The sequence below is a fragment of the Podarcis bocagei genome, assembly GCF_964188305.1.
Source record: "Podarcis bocagei genome assembly, chromosome: 7".
Taxonomy (NCBI): Eukaryota; Metazoa; Chordata; class Lepidosauria; order Squamata; family Lacertidae; genus Podarcis; species Podarcis bocagei.
In genome coordinates, this window is record NC_138132.1 from 1,640,712 (window position 1) to 1,655,923 (window position 15,212).

The 15,212-nt window shown below is 50.1% G+C and overlaps 1 protein-coding gene across 3 annotated transcripts in view; it reads right to left on the bottom strand.

The window, feature by feature from the left end:
- Positions 1-1,788: 1,788 nt before the first annotated feature.
- The window catches only part of WDR62 (WD repeat domain 62), a 32,200-nt gene continuing 18,776 nt past the window's right edge, over positions 1,789-15,212 (bottom strand). For 2 of the 3 annotated variants that reach the window (XM_081200163.1, XM_081200165.1), the window contains exons 16-30: positions 13,496-13,571; positions 13,146-13,257; positions 12,536-12,599; positions 12,182-12,304; positions 11,929-12,065; positions 10,619-10,671; positions 8,324-8,527; positions 7,475-7,647; positions 7,062-7,198; positions 6,144-6,275; positions 5,100-5,226; positions 4,916-5,021; positions 3,120-3,186; positions 2,749-2,834; positions 1,789-2,517 (exon numbers count right to left, since the gene is read on the bottom strand). In XM_081200163.1, the coding sequence (XP_081056289.1) occupies positions 2,251-2,517; positions 2,749-2,834; positions 3,120-3,186; positions 4,916-5,021; positions 5,100-5,226; positions 6,144-6,275; positions 7,062-7,198; positions 7,475-7,647; positions 8,324-8,527; positions 10,619-10,671; positions 11,929-12,065; positions 12,182-12,304; positions 12,536-12,599; positions 13,146-13,257; positions 13,496-13,571 (1,864 nt within the window). In that variant the 3' untranslated portion in view covers positions 1,789-2,250. The remainder of the gene's footprint in view (positions 2,518-2,748; positions 2,835-3,119; positions 3,187-4,915; positions 5,022-5,099; positions 5,227-6,143; positions 6,276-7,061; positions 7,199-7,474; positions 7,648-8,323; positions 8,528-10,618; positions 10,672-11,928; positions 12,066-12,181; positions 12,305-12,535; positions 12,600-13,145; positions 13,258-13,495; positions 13,572-15,212) is intronic. The other variant, XM_081200164.1, reaches the window with a different exon arrangement.

Below are 15,212 nucleotides of genomic sequence, written 5' to 3' on the forward strand. Positions count from 1 at the left end.
CCCTGAACAACTTTGGTCAAGCCTAACTGGGGGAATTGCCTGAACCCTAATATCCCAGCTCAGTCACAGAAATCGTCTGCAGGATCATAACTGGTCATTCCCCGAGTTGGCAAGGCTCATTTGACAACAAGAAGGAACTGAGACTTCAGTGTAGTTGGCCCAGTCCTGTGGAACTCTCTACCACTAGAGATTCAGCAGGAGCCTTCTGTTTTGACTTTTAAATGCTTACTGAATTTTTTTTCCCCAGCAGGCTTACGCAGGCAGTTGAGAATACATTGTACCTCAATAGTGAATTGATAGCCGATCTTAATTTTTAATACTTCTTTACTGTATGGATTTATGTATGTTTGTTGTAAGCTGCTTTCATATGTTTTTAAGAGGTAACGGAAATAAATAAAAGAAATAAATGTTTTCCTCTCAACGGTGGGTCTTAAGAACATGGAAGGGCCCTCCTGCGGCGCACCAAAGATCCGTCTAGTCTCAATCTCTCTTTTCATGGTAGGAAGCGTAGGATCATGCCACACACACCCCCCGAGCCCAGTCCTAGTCAGCTGCTAGGAATGTTGAAAGCTACCAAGTCAGACCATTGCACAAAACAGATGAAAATCCCTGAAATGAGAAGTAATCAACTAGAAATATTATCTTATGGAAATAAACTAAATAGTAAAAATCAAAAAGTTTAAGGAAAAAATTAGAAAAACCTAAAACTGAACAAAACCTTAACGGGATGCTGGCTACAAAACTCTTTTCACTGAACTATTCAGTTTCCTCAGAAGGAAATAGAAAAATCATAAACCTTAAATGACCAAAATTCAAAAAAAAGGGGGTAGAACTCCCAAAAATTCTGAAGTATTATAATAGTTCAGTCAGACGAGGTTTGTAGCCAACATCCCGTTAAGGCTTTGCTCAATTTTTAGGTTTTTCTAATTTTCCCCTTAAACTTTTTGATTTTTACTATTTAGTTTATTTCCATAAGGTAATATTTCTAGTCGATTCCTTCTCGTTTCAGGGATTTCCATGGTATTTCATTTGTTTTGTGCAATTTCTCGGTTCCGTGACTGTCTTTTTTCTACCAAGTCAGACCATGCCTCCATCAAGCGCAGTACTGTGGACATAGCTGGCAGCTGTTCTCCAGGGTTTCAAAGATAGTTCCCAGACCTGCCTGAAGTTGGCTCTGCAATGCTCCACCGTTGAGATACAGCCCCTTCCGTGTGCATGACCACACACTCACATAAAGTCCATAAGCAGGATATGACTCCTGCTTGTGCAACGGGACTTCACCTTCCTCCCCCCCCCCACCCGCAGCTCTCTAAGGTAAAGGGTAAAGGGACCCCTGACCATTAGGTCCAGTTGTGGCCGACTCTGGGGTTGCGGCGCTCATCTCGCTTTATTGGCCGAGGGAGCCGGCGTACAGCTTCCGGGTCATGTGGCCAGCATGACTAAGCCGCTTCTGGAGAACCAGAGCAGCGCACGGAAACGCCGTTCACCTTCCCGCTGGAGCGGTACCTATTTATCTGCTTGCACTTTGACGTGCTTTCAAACTGCTAGGTTGGCAGGAGCAGGGACTGAGCAAGGGGAGCTCACCCCGTCGCGGGGATTCAAACCGCCGACCTTCTGATCAGCAAGTCCTAGGCTCTGTGGTTTAACCCACAGCGCCACCTGTGTCCCTCCGCAGCTCTCTATGTGCCCCCATAGAGAGCTGGGAGCAGATCTGGGAAGCATGAAGGGGGATGAGAGGAAGTCTGCGCACTCAGCAATGGGTCCCACCCAATCAACACACACAGACACTTTTCAAAATCTAATACAATTTTATTAATTCTCAAAACCAAGAAAAAAACAGCAAACGCTGAAGAACCGCTGTTGCAAAGAAGTGTTCACACTCACACAGGCGGACAAAGAAAGCACTGTGGAGGAATATCAGAGCACCCATTAAGAACTTACAACACCTGCTTCTCCTCCTACTTCCCTCATTCTTATAAAGAATGCTTTTCGTAAGAGGTCTCTGGGAAAAGCTAAAAACAACGACAACTTGTCAGTATTTGTGTGTGTGTGTGTGTGTGTGTGTGTGGATACACAGAAAATAGAGACTAGAGTTATAAACTAGAGTTATAAACGCTAATCTGTTCCCTTCTTGACTGCTGTTAACTCCTCAGGAGTCACACGGAAATTAATGGGCACGTTCTCTTGAGCTCAGCGCCGCAATAAAGTTTGTTTAGGGGCGGGGCAGACGTATCCCTTGCCTGGGGCGATTCAGGCGACGTCTGCCTTGTGGCTTTCCTCCAGCTTCTTCTGGACCATGTTCAGCAGCGAGTCGGAGTAATGCTTCAGAAGAGAGCGGGTCTCGCTGTCCTGAAGGCGCTTCTGCCAGGGCGATGGGCTGTCTGTGGCTGTTGCCACGTCTGCGTTGTTCTTGATCTCTCGGGAGTCCAGCTCCCTTTTCATCCAGGAGAAAGTGCTAACCATCCGGTTCTTAACGTGGAGAAGCTCCTCCTCCGTGGAGTCGCTGCAGGATGTCACCTGCACAGCAAAAGGACAAACGCTTTCACACCCAGGATTCACACCCGTGACCGAAACTGGGCTGGGACAAGGATGCCAGGGACCCACACTGCCACAATAGTACCCCACAGCCCTATATAAGCCATCTCCTAGACATCTGACAGGATAATCTGATGACCCCCAAAAAAATATGTAGATGGAGAAGAATTTTTAGAAAACGTTCTTACGTTGCTGCCTTTTCCTATAGCTTACCTTATCGTAAAGCTGCAAAGTCTCTTGAAACTTGGTGCACAAAGTCTGCAAGTTTATTTCAAAGTTTTTGACCAGGACCTGTGATTCTAAGAACATAGGGAGGGGGGCGGGAAGAGAGAGATTTCTACATTTGGAGCCTTCCTTCCCAGAAGGGGAAGAGAGGAACACACCCAACAGCATTCTTCAGTTTCCAAAGGTATCAGAAGAACGAGAACGGATTGCATCAACTGGAAATCCACCCTACACAGCGACAGAGTCAAATCTACACCCTGCAGCAGCCAATGTTTCTCCACAACAGGGAACGGTAATAACTTCCGCCTCTGCAACATGACAAACCTGCTGCAAACGCAACATTCCAGAAAGTTTCCTACCTGAGGCGATGAACGCTCTGGCGTCAAGCTTTTCCTTCAGCTCGCAGCTGGTTTCTTCAGAAGGTTTCTAAAGCAGTTACATCATAGACCGTTAGAAACCAAATCCCCGGGCTGCAAGTTTAAAAGCATTGTAGATGCCCCAAACCCAAGGTCTCAGTCCCTTCCTTGCCTGCAAAATACCTAGCCACCATTTCACATGCATCGACTTTGAGGCCAAGAGTTTGGGCATTTCAGCAGGCTATAGAGGTGCCAGCGCAGCATTTGCCAATCTGGTGCCCTCTGGAGGTTCCAGACTAAAACTCCCATCAGCCACAGCCAGCGCAGCTGCATTAGTGTAACAAGGAATGCCCTGGGAATTTCACACACACTAAACGGTTACGAGCAACTCCCAGTTTATGTGGGGGTTACGTTCCAGTTAAACTGCTTTCAAGTCATTTACGTTTGCAAATGTGGCAGGATCAAAGAAGAGCCTCTGAACTGTGCACCTGAAGCAGCCTTTGAGGACATCCATTTGTCTAGACCAGGGGTGGCCAACTCCCGAGAGACTGCAATCTACTTTCAAAATTAAAATCTGGCAGTGATCCACCCCCGTTTTTTAGGGGTTCAGGTCAAAGTTGTGGAGCTTTTTTTGGGGACGGAATATGCCCCATTTGGGGGGGGGTTAGAGATTTTCTGCAGCTCTTCTGAGGGAGGGAGGAACAGAAGCAGCCACTGACCTCACGATCGCTGGCCAGATAACGGCATCCATTTCTAAACTCCGGCTTCCCTTCTGTAACAATAGAGGCCGGTGCAGGGAGAGGGGCCGGGGCCGGAAGGGGGCCAGCGATCGACTGCGATCTAACAAAACCTCGCAGGGATCGACCAGTAGATCGCGATCAACGTGTTGGACATCCCTGGTCTAGACGACAGCCTTGTGGGGTCTTTTCCGAGACCGTATAACACCTACATTGGCTCCCAGGACGTTTCCGAGCACAGTTCAAAGTGTTGGTGCCGACCTTGAAACCCTAAATGGCCTCAGTCCAGTATACCTAAAGGCAGTGGCGGAGGAAGCCTCTAAGTCACCCAGTGTGGGGCACCGGGGGCGGGGCAAACCGTATGGGCTGCCACTCAAGCGCTGTCCGTTAAGGCTTCCGCGCAATTGGTGCCTGTACCCTCGGGCCCTCTACAGCTGGGGGGAGGCAGTGGGCCATCTTGTCACACACCCCCAGGGTGGCACCCGGGGCAGACCGTCCCCTCGCCCCCCTTCTTACGACCCTGCCTGAAGGAGCGTCTCCACCCCCATCGTTCAGCCCAGACACCGAGATCCACCTTTGAGGGCTTTCTGGCGGTTCCCACGCTGTGAGAAGTGAATCTACAGGGAACCAGACAGAGGGCCTTCTTGGTGGTGGCGCCTGCCCTGCGGAACGCCCTCCCATCAGATGTCAAAGAAATAAACAACTACCTGACGTTTAGAAGACATCTGAAGGCAGCCCTGTTTAGGGAAGTTTTTAATGACTGGTGTTTTAATGTATTTTTAATCTTCTGTTGGAAGCCGCCCAGAGTGGCTGGGGAAACCCAGCCAGATGGGTGGGGTATAAATAATAAATTATTATTATATTATTATTATTTTCCATTGTGGCTACCAGAGATCTTTTAACTGGAAATTCCCTTCTGCCTGCAGAGCCCCTGTTCTGCTGCCACTGAGTCGCGGCTGCGCCCAATCTTCACAGAAGGGCTGGGAGACAAGACGTCTGCCAAGATGCAAAAGGGAACAGCTGAGCCCAGCGGCTCATCCTCGATTCAGGCGGCCAACTTGCCTCTGGTTTCTTGTGCTCTCCCGACAGGAGACTCTCCTCCACCAGGTGGTCTGCAGCAGCGGCCTGAGAGTGCTGACGGAGCCTCGGAAGAAAGGGAGCTGCAAACCTGTGTGAAAGGAACACAGCCGTTCAGATGGTTCTTTCACGAATGGAGGGTTGAAAATACAGATATATATCTGCCCACCTGCTATTTTTTTGGCAGCTGGAGAGAAAACGGGTAGATATGCTCAGGCGAGGGTTCTGGAACAAGGCCGCCTCCTCCTCTTCCTCCTCGGGCGCCTTCAGATCCTTTAGGCAGCCATCAAACTTTTCTGCATCAAAAAGGGGAGAGCAAGCGGGAGCTTTTCCCAAGTTCTTGACACAGCCAGTGTGGACTGGGACCTGGGAGCCCAGGGTTCAAATCCCCACCCGGCCATGAAGCTCAGTGGGTGGCCTTGGACCAGTCACTGCTTCTCAGCCTAGCCCACCTCACAGGGTTGTTGGGGGGGTTAAATGAGGAGGGGGAGAACCATTCACCCCACCTTCAGCTCCTTGGAGGAAAAGGTAAACACAGCTAATAATATCACCAACAAAGAGTAGCTGAAAAGTGAATACTGGCAAACACACCGAGGCAAATGACCTCTAATCCGCCGTCAAAGTGCCAATGGCCTGCCAAGGGGTTTTCTACTTAGTCAGTGAATCAAAAGAACAGCACCCTGAGAAACTGCCCCAGGCACCTCCGGCTGTGCCTATTAGGCGAGGGGCTCTTGCTTATGGGAAGAGCACAGCCGCTGTGCCGTTCGGTGTCAGTACGCCTTGCAACCGGTGTCAGCGACTGGGCTCAATAACTGGTTCTGCCCCGACTGAGCTAGGCGACCGGGGCACTTCCAGAGACCTTCCAATCCTGGAAAACAGGTCCCTGTGCACTGGACTCACAACTGTGCATTGTGAGCCCTAGATTCAGCAGAGTATAAACAACGTGGAAGCTAGCTGTGCAGTATAACTTCTTTTATTTCTAATAGCTACTGCAAACTAAACTACCGGCTTGCATGAGAGTTACAGCTCTCACTCAGCTATCTAATCACTACATAGATAACACACAGAGACAGGCAGTCAGGCAGGAGCGGAAGAAGCAAAGAGCAGTTTCCGCCTCCTCCTTTCTCAAAACACCAACCATATCAGGAGATTCTGGCAATGGGAGGGGGTGAAAATATCAACATGCGGCTCAGTGCCGCAGCTCCGGCCTTACCTTCCGCCTGGGCATCAGCCAGCGTCTCAAAGTGATTCCGCAGGTATTTCTCTTGCTCAGGGGTTTGGGGCAAAGAGCTGGTCTGCTGGAAGTTCTCATCCACGTCCGTCATTTCCGTTTCTGCCTCCGAAACTAGAGCGTCCGATTGGCGCATTGTACAAAGCCAGGGGGGGGGGGAGGGAAGGAAAGGAAGAAAAAGCTCAGAGGAGAGCTCAGTCTGCAGACTACAAAGCCATTCTGGATTCTGGGCCAAGCCCTGGCTTCTTCTCCCACCCAAATCTCCTGGATCACCTGGCACAGGAATGAACTTGGGATGGCTCCGTCCGCAGAGCACGAGATGCTTCAGCTCAGGGCTGCGGGTTCGAGACTCACATTGGGCAAAAGATTCCTGCACGGCTGGGGGTTGGACTAGATGACCCATATGGTCCCTTTCTGCTCTACAAGTCTACGATTCTATGCTTCTCCTCCTCTCCCTGACTCTCCCTTTCCTGCAAACACACACCTCATTCCCTGTAGCTGATTTATAGAGGATGGGGGAAGGTCTCATCCTGCAGCTGCGAGTCCCTTTTTCCTCGCTTGCTGCCTTTCATGCGGGATCTTTTTTGGGGAGGGCTGTGACAACCATGAGAGCAGATTCCCTTCCTGCTGCCCCCTCTACCAGCCCAATTTGTAGGGTGCGGGGAGAGGCCGAGGCAGGCTGCATCCCCATCATCTCTTCTTGGGCAGAGCAGGCAGCTCCCCCCTCACATGCCCTTGGGGGTTCAAGGGCCAGGTCTTTCTGCTTCACTGGGCCCTGGAAACTGACACTAATTGGGCAGGGGTGGGGGCACAATGGCCGGCTGAGAGGAGAAAGCCCTTCTGCAGCTCAAGCACCAAAAAAATACCCCAGATGTGAGAAGGAATCATCTTTCAGGCTACCTTCTTGCTGGTGGCTGAAAGCAGAGACCTCTGAATCTAAGGAAGTCACAGAGTAGATTTTGTCTGGCAGCTTCTCCTTGGTATTTGCCGCTTCCTTCTGGTAAGCCGGCTGAAGGAGCAGCTCCTTCATGTAGCTCCTTTAAAGAAAGGTAAAAAGTGCCTGTGATTCTTGGGGGGTGGAGAGAACAGCGTCCATCCATCAGTTCAAGCTTCTTTCAAAACTTCAAGGGCAGAGGGCCCCAGAACGGGGTGTGCCCTTGGGATGTCTCCAGCCAAATCCAAACCACATCAGGGTCTCCCCCTCTGTAAGTCCTGCAGCTCTACCCTCAGCGCATTTACTCGACGGTAAGCCTGCAGGCTTCGAGGCCAGTTCCTCCCAGGCTGCCGCCCTGAGCGTCCAAGCGAGGACTGACCTTTCGCTCTCAGGGGTCTTGCTGCCAGTCTGTTGGGGGCACAGGCTGTCCCCACTGATTTCAAGCTCTTCTTTTGCCTCCTCATCAGAGGACAGATCTGACTGCTGGAAATCTTCAATAATGTTGCTGGGGTAGTCCTTGGCCTGGAGGGAAAACCAAAAATAGCCTGTGACCTTTCCCCCCGCCCCCGAAAAGGGAATTAGTCCCCGTGACTCTCCCTTCCAACGTTTTAAAAGGATTCAAAGACAGCAGAAAAGATGGAAGTAAGAAATGTTCTGGAGCCGGAATATCCAAGGGCTGCAGTGGCTCCAAAATAAGTTTAAAGGCGCACGAAAGCTCTCATCGATGGATCGACTCCAGGTACAATCAAACTAAAAAAAAATCACAAAGGCTAACTGGAAAATCTGCTTGTCCCCTTGAGGAAACCCAAGGCAGCCGCACCCTCTGATAACCTGGTTTTGTAAGAGAGCAACTGCCTTGATTGGTTGGTTTGTGCGCTGTTAAAAGCTGGGGGGGGGGCAGATGCAGGTTCTGCTGCAAAAAGCCACAAGCCTCCTGGCACAAGCAAGAGCCACAGAAGCGCGTCCAAAGTACAGCCCAAAAGAGAAATATTTCTCCCTGCTTCCCAGGTGGATGGGGGCTCACTGGTGAAAGGAGAGGAACTCTAGCCACACGGAAAGGCACACACATAGCATGCTCCAGGAATAAGTACCACCCCTGAAAATGAGTTCCAAGGCTTGTCCCTGGACTTCTGTCCCTGGACTCAAAGGACATGGGGTGTGGGGGTGCAGGTGGACAGCAAAGTCGACCTCAGGTACAAGCCCCTTGTACCAAGGAAACTTTTCTCACCTCCGAGAGCAGCCGATTCAGATTCTGTGGTTCCAGCTCACTGTCCTGCAGGCTGCTGTTTTTAATTGGGGTGAAGTAATTCAGGTCTGCATCCAGCATGGTCTTAATGGGCTCTTTGGCGGCACGTTCTGCCCATCGCCCTTGCGGCTGATAACTCACCCTGGAGTTGAAGGCGGCGCTGTCCGCATTATCTGCCTCTCCAAGCTAGAGAGAGGAAAGTTGAGAGGAAGTGTGTGTGTTTTTCTTCATGCCACTCATGTGGTTGGGATAAAAATCGCCAAATCAGAGAACTAATCATGGATGGGTTGATGGCTAGCAGTTGGTGTTTTGTAACCCACCCCTAACCTACAATAATAATAATTAATAATAAAATTAATAATAATAATTTATCATTTCTACCCCGCCCATCTGGCCGGGGCTTTCTAGCCACTCTGGGCGGCTCCCAGCAGAATATTAAAAACATGATGAAACATTGAACTTTAAAAACTTCCAGATACAGGGCTGCCTTCAGATGTCTTCTAAAAGTCAGATAGTTGTTGATTTCCTTGACCTCTGATGGGAGGGTGTTCCACAGGGCGGGCGCCACTACCGAGAAGGCCCTCTGCCTGGTTCAGGTACTTCACTTGCCTCCTTTGCCTTGATTTGCAGACATTTGGAGACCCACAGATCACAGTAGAAGCCCCCCCCCCATTTGATTATCAACACATTGAAGAGGACCATTTGCTTCTCTGCAGGACCCAGCAAGAGTGGTTCTTGTTTTCATCCTATCCAAGCAAAACTTGCACCAACAACGCACTCAACTGCTTAGCTGTCAAAGCTGGAGGACTGCAGCGCCTTTAAATTTTGGACCAGCAGTTTCTGCTGCCTGTGATTAAGCATGCAAAAATAACTGCAGTTCATGCTAACCCGGATGGATAGAGAGAACCATAGCTGTCAACTTACAGATATGAAAATAAGGGGCCAGCAGCCTCGAAAATAAGGGATCAGCAGCCAAAATAAGGGATTTTCAGAGCACAAGGAGGTTCAACGTCTGAACCCCTCCGAGCCAAAGGCACAAAGCCCAGCCAGCAGCCAAACGAAGCCTCAAGTGGTGGTTCCCACAGCGCAGAAACCTGGCAAAGGGGATGCAGCAAGGAAAACCACCGTCCCCTCTCTGCTGGGAAGCGCTGAGCAAAGGCGGGTCCCCAGGCAACGTGGCCGATTTGATCGGCACAAGGCATGCAAGCTCCACCCCGCAGTCATTCTTAGACGCCTTATTGGGTGAGCAACGCAGCCAAGCAACACAGTTGGAGCCTCCCTCCTCCCTGGCCGGCAAGGAGGGAGGGAGAGGAGCTGCCTCCTTTGAAACCCGGGAAATTTAAGGGACATCATCAATAAGGGACAGCAGCGGGACACAGCGCTGAGATAAGGGACTTTCCCGCCAAATAAGGGACGGTTGACAGCTATGGGGAGAACCCTTTGTCTCTTAACCATGGCAGTGGCCACATTTGGACGTCACGCTAAGCCACACCACGGTTCCGGAGGGTGGAGGGGATGGGAGCTTTTTCAGGCTGGCACGGCACAAAAGCTAAGCCAAGGTTTGGCTTTGTGGGTCATGCAAACCTGACATCCTCCTTCACATCTGCAGCCAAGGCCCAAGGCGTGGAACAAACCCACCCCTGCAAACAACACCTGTTTCATTATTATTTCCCATGCCCTGTCTCAGGACCAAAAGAGCACTTTCTGCAGGATCAGCCAACACTTGTTTGGAGATCTGCAGGAGAGGCCATGGTTTTGGCACCCTCAGGGAACGTGACTTGATTTCGGTGCTGGTGCACGTCACACGAGACAAGGCCTTCTCAGTGGTGGCACTCTAGCTATGGAAGTCCCTCTCTCCTGAGGTCAGGTGGTCCTCCCCGTTATCAGATGGCAACTGAAGACCTTGTTGTTCTGACAGACCTTTGGAGCATAGTACGAGTGAGACCATTTGTATTGTTTAATGCCGACTTGCCTGCTGTACTTTTTGATTTTACGTTTCTTTTTAATGCTGCCCCTTGGTGGTTAGATGCCCTGGGCAAGATATAGGAAATTAATTACAACAGGAAGAACGTTGGTTACTGGGATTCTCCGCCTCATAATACAGCCATGGTTAACCTGGTGCCCTCCAGCTGCTTTGGATTACAACTCCCATCAGCCCCCGCCAGCTGTGTCAGCCAGGGCTGATGGGAGTTGTAGTCCAAAATATGTGGAAGGTTGGCAATGGCTGAATTAATCCATATATAAAAAATACCATTTTTGTAAGAGCACATTACATACCAGCCTTTTTGCCCACATGGGTAGTTTACCATTGGTGAGGACGCATGCAGGAGCTGGAGAGAGCAACAGGGGAGGGAGATTGGGGTGAGCAACGTGAAAGCAGAGTTAAAACTCTTCATACAAGGCACAGATAGGAAGAAGAAATCCCCCCTTTGCATTTAACACAGAGCAATCGAAAAAACACTGAAAAGCAGAACTGGGTCCCGTGGAAACTTTATCTACCAACTCTCAGAAACCAAAGCAAGTACAGTGGTACCTCGGGTTAAGAACTTAATTCGTTCTGGAGGTCCGTTCTTAACCTGAAACTGTTCTTAACCTGAAGCACCAATTTAGCTAATGGGGCCTCCTGTCGCTGCTGCTGCTGCACGATTTCTGTTCTCATCCTGAAGCAAAGTTCTTAACCCGAGGTAATATTTATGGGTTAGCGGAGCCTGTAACCTGAAGCGTATGTAACCCGAGGTACCACTGTAGAAATAAGAGGGGTTTTGCTTTTCAAAGTAAAGCAGAGTACAGTCATACCTCGGGTTATTTGTGCTTCAGGTTGAGCGTTTTCAGGTTACGCTCCGCGCTGACCCAGAAGTAACGGAGCACATTACTTCCGGGTTTCGCTGTTTGCGCATGCGCAGGCACTCAAAATTACCGTATTTTTTGCACCATAACACTCACTTTTTTCCTCCTAGAAAGTAAGGGGAAATGTCTGTGCGTGTTATGGAGGAAATGCCTACGGGTGGCATGCCTACGGATTTTCCCCCTCTAAAAACTACGTGCGTGTTATGGTCGGGTGCGTGTTATAGAGCGAAAAATACGGTACATCACATGCATGTGCAGAAGCGGCACATCGCGACCCGCAGAGGTGGGTTGCATTTGCTTCAGGATGTGAACGGGGCTCTGGAACGGATCCCATTCGCATCCAGAGGTACCACTGTACAGATTCTCAGCAACGCTTCTGAATACCAGTCCTTGGAGACTGAAAGAGAGCGCGCTTGTCTTTAAGTGTTTTTCTTGTGCATTTCGCACTGGGGCATCTTGCTGGCCCCTGTGAGAACTGGATGGGCCTGATCCAGATGGGCCTGATCCAGCAAGTCTCTTCTTACGTTCTTTGCATCCCAACAAAACATTACCAGAAATCTTATAGGGGGCGGGGGAGGCGGAGAGGACAAAAAGGCCTTTACAAGACCACCGTCACCAGGGTCTCCATCTGGGCCTCTCCTGAAGTTTGATGGGTTTTCCGTGGCTTCTGGCCAAATCCCACGCATCCCCTAGGCATCCTCCCTCCCAGCTGCCTTGGGAAGTGCCTCGTGCCTCCATACCTGTATCCAGGACAGCTTGGGGGGGCGTCAGAAGAGCAGCGTCTTCCTCTTCCCTCTCCTCCTCCGTGTCATAGTCAGTCAGGCGCTCAGTCCCACAGGGAGACCTTTCGCTCGGCAGAGCAACGTAGGGCTCACTCCTGGAGGAAAGGAGGAGTCAGAGGGATCCCTTTCAGGACTCAAGAGCGACAGAGTCACCCCGGTCTCCCCATCGGGAGCAGAGAGCGTCCCCCCAAGACCGCAGCTGTTCCAGTACCTGACCTGATGAGGCCACACGGGCTCCCTGGCTTTCCTCGGCTGCTGGACTTCATCCAGGTCCATCAAATGTTGCTTCATGCAGGTGGTGATTTCAGGACTCAGGTGCCATATGAAGATGCAGCTGGAGAAAGGGAAGAGGGCCAAATCAGTGGCCTGAACCGTTCCACATCCCTGGTGTGTTTCCTGCCCTCTCCTGCCTAGATCTGAAAAGGCCACACACATCTGGGAACCCCGTCCAGACGTCCTCTTCCCTTAAAGCTAACTGAGCAACAAACGCACACTAAATGACCCCGCTTTCAGGTCGACAAATTTCTAATTCACGCAAGCATCTTTCGCAGTTCAGGTTGCCCACCTGTCTCCCGAGACGGTGATCAAATGTTTGCAGTCAAAGGTGAATTTCATCCCTGTAACAACTTCTGCAAGATAAAGATGCGTTCGTTGTTTGGTTGAATCAGTTATCACGACAATTTATAAGAAACAGACTGTAGTGTCTGGGGCTAATGGGATCCAAAACAGGCAGAGGGCACCAGGCGGGGTGGGTGGGTAGGCTGTACTATGTACTAGAGAAAAGGTACCATTAGGTCTAGTCGTGGCCGACTCTGGGGTTGCGGCACTCATCTCGCTTTAGTGGCCGAGGGAGCCAGTGTGCAGCTTCCGGGTCATGTGGCCAGCAGGACTAAGTGAACCACAGCAGCGCACGGAAATGCCATTTACCTTCCCACCGGAGCGGTGCCTATTTATCTACTTGCACTCTGACGTGCTTTCAAACTGCTAGGTGGGCAGGAGCAGGGACTGAGCAACAGGAGCTCACCCCATCATTGCGGGGATTCGAACCGCCGACCTTCTGATCGGCAAGTCCTAGGCTCTGTGTTTTAACCCACAGCGCCACCCGCGTCCCTTATGTACTAGATATGCGCTTGCAAAATAACCGAACCAAAAAAAGCAGCAACAGCACCACAAACCTGAGTGTCCAAACATTTTGGCAACACACTCCCCAGAGTGGAAGTCGATAATGGAAATGCTCTTGTCTGAGCAACTGGTGGCCAAGAATGTTCCAGAAGGATCCAGGTGGACCTGCAGGGATTGGAAACAAAGAGGCTTCACTCTTTCAGATTTACTTTAATTGTTGTCGGTTGAATAACGAACCACTTATTCACAGTTCAACAAAATAAGCGTGCTGGGCATTCCTTACAGCGTTTAGTCGGAAGCAACAGCCCACAAGAATATTAGGCCACATTCCAGGAGGCCTGGGTGCAAGGGTGGGCAAGAGCCCCGGGTGTTGCACCAGGGGAAAGATTATTTACTCAGTTACCTTCAGAAGGGATCCGTCATCGCCTTGTGAGCCTTTGTAGCACCACTTCTGTTTCCCGCTGGCTGTGTTGTATACCCTGGAGGAAGGTCAAGTTACATTTGGGTGTGTGCAAAGTCTTGCTGGTTTGACACAACTGAAGAGCTACGCTTTGATACTGGGCTTTGTGTCCTGTGCCCAAAGCCTTTGAAAGAGCAGTGGAGCAACAGGTTCATTATGCAAACACTGGGAATTAAAAGCACTCTCAGCGTACACAGTCCCTGAGTCAATGCCTCGGGCTTCCTAGACGTGACTGTGCTGCAACTGTGGGCGCACAGATGCTCATAAACTGGCCAAAATGGCAGTTTTCAAGCATAAAGTTAATCTGAAGGAGTTGGTGAGCTAAATACACAGGGAAACAATTTCATCAAAATGAAACAAACATTTCACAAAATGAAACAGAGCTAGACTACTAGTCCATGGGCTGCTGCTTCTGACTGGTGAGAGGACTTACTATCTTTCCTATTGCGGGGCTGTACAGTGGTACCTCGGGTTAAGTACTTAATTCGTTCCGCAGGTCCGTACTTAACCTGAAACTGTTCTTAACCTCCTGCTGCCGCCGCGCCGCTGGAGCCCGATTTCTGTTCTTATCCTGAAGCAAAGTTCTTAACCTGAAGCACTATTTCTGGGTTAGCAGAGTCTGTAACCTGAAGCGTATGTAACCCGAGGTACCACTGTACTCTGGATTTGAACCCGGAGCCCCGTGCATGCAAAGCATGAGCTAGTCTTCCTGGCTAGCACTTCTCCAGCAGCCACTGTGCTCTTGGCATCTCACTGGGCCTTGGAGCTGGAGGATGAGAGATGAGGATGAATTCCCTGGTTGGTCTGGCTCCTATCTGCTGCTCTAGCCAAGCAGTAAGGGAATTGCTCTGTGGTACTTGCAGTGATAAGGAAATCAGCCCTGGGTGCTCACTGGAAGGACAGATCCTGAAGCTGAGGCTCCAAGACTTTGGCCACCTCATGAGAAGAGAAGACTCCCTGGAAAAGACCCTGATGTTGGGAAAGATGGAGGGCGCAAGGAGAAGGGGATGACAGAGGACGAGATGGTGGGACAGTGTTCTCGAAGCTACCAGCATGAGTTTGACCAAACTGCGGGAGGCAGTGGAAGACAGGAGTGCCTGGCGTGCTCTTGGCCATGGGGTCACGAAGAGGCGGACACGACAAAACAACAACACTTGCAGTGATTTTCCCCGACCCAGAACTTCATATATTTCCTCTCAGGCTCCTGCCAGCCGCTACAACTCATACAGGACCAATTTACAGACCTTTGTGGAACCAGCAGAGCCCTCAATAAAAGCAACCGAGCCTTAATAGGAGGTGAAAGCCCAGACATACTCTCAGAAAAAGTGCCAAAATATTTAAGAAATTCTCATATTTTGTTTAGAAGAGTAAGAATATCCCGTTGATTAAAGTCCTCAAATGATAAAAGGATGAAGATTAATAATTCAGCTGTCCGTGACTCAAGAGCTGCCACAGGTGTTTGGCGATTCTTGAGATGTTTAATCCTGGCTCTTCCCATAGAATTTCCCTCTCGGATTTAGGTGAATATGGATATTCAAAAGCAAAACTTGAAAACAGCTAAAGTTTTGCAAGTCGCTTAGAGACTCTTTACAGAGCGCGCAATTAATAAATTGAATAAATAATACTTTAAATCAGAAACACTCTGGCGATAATAGTTCCA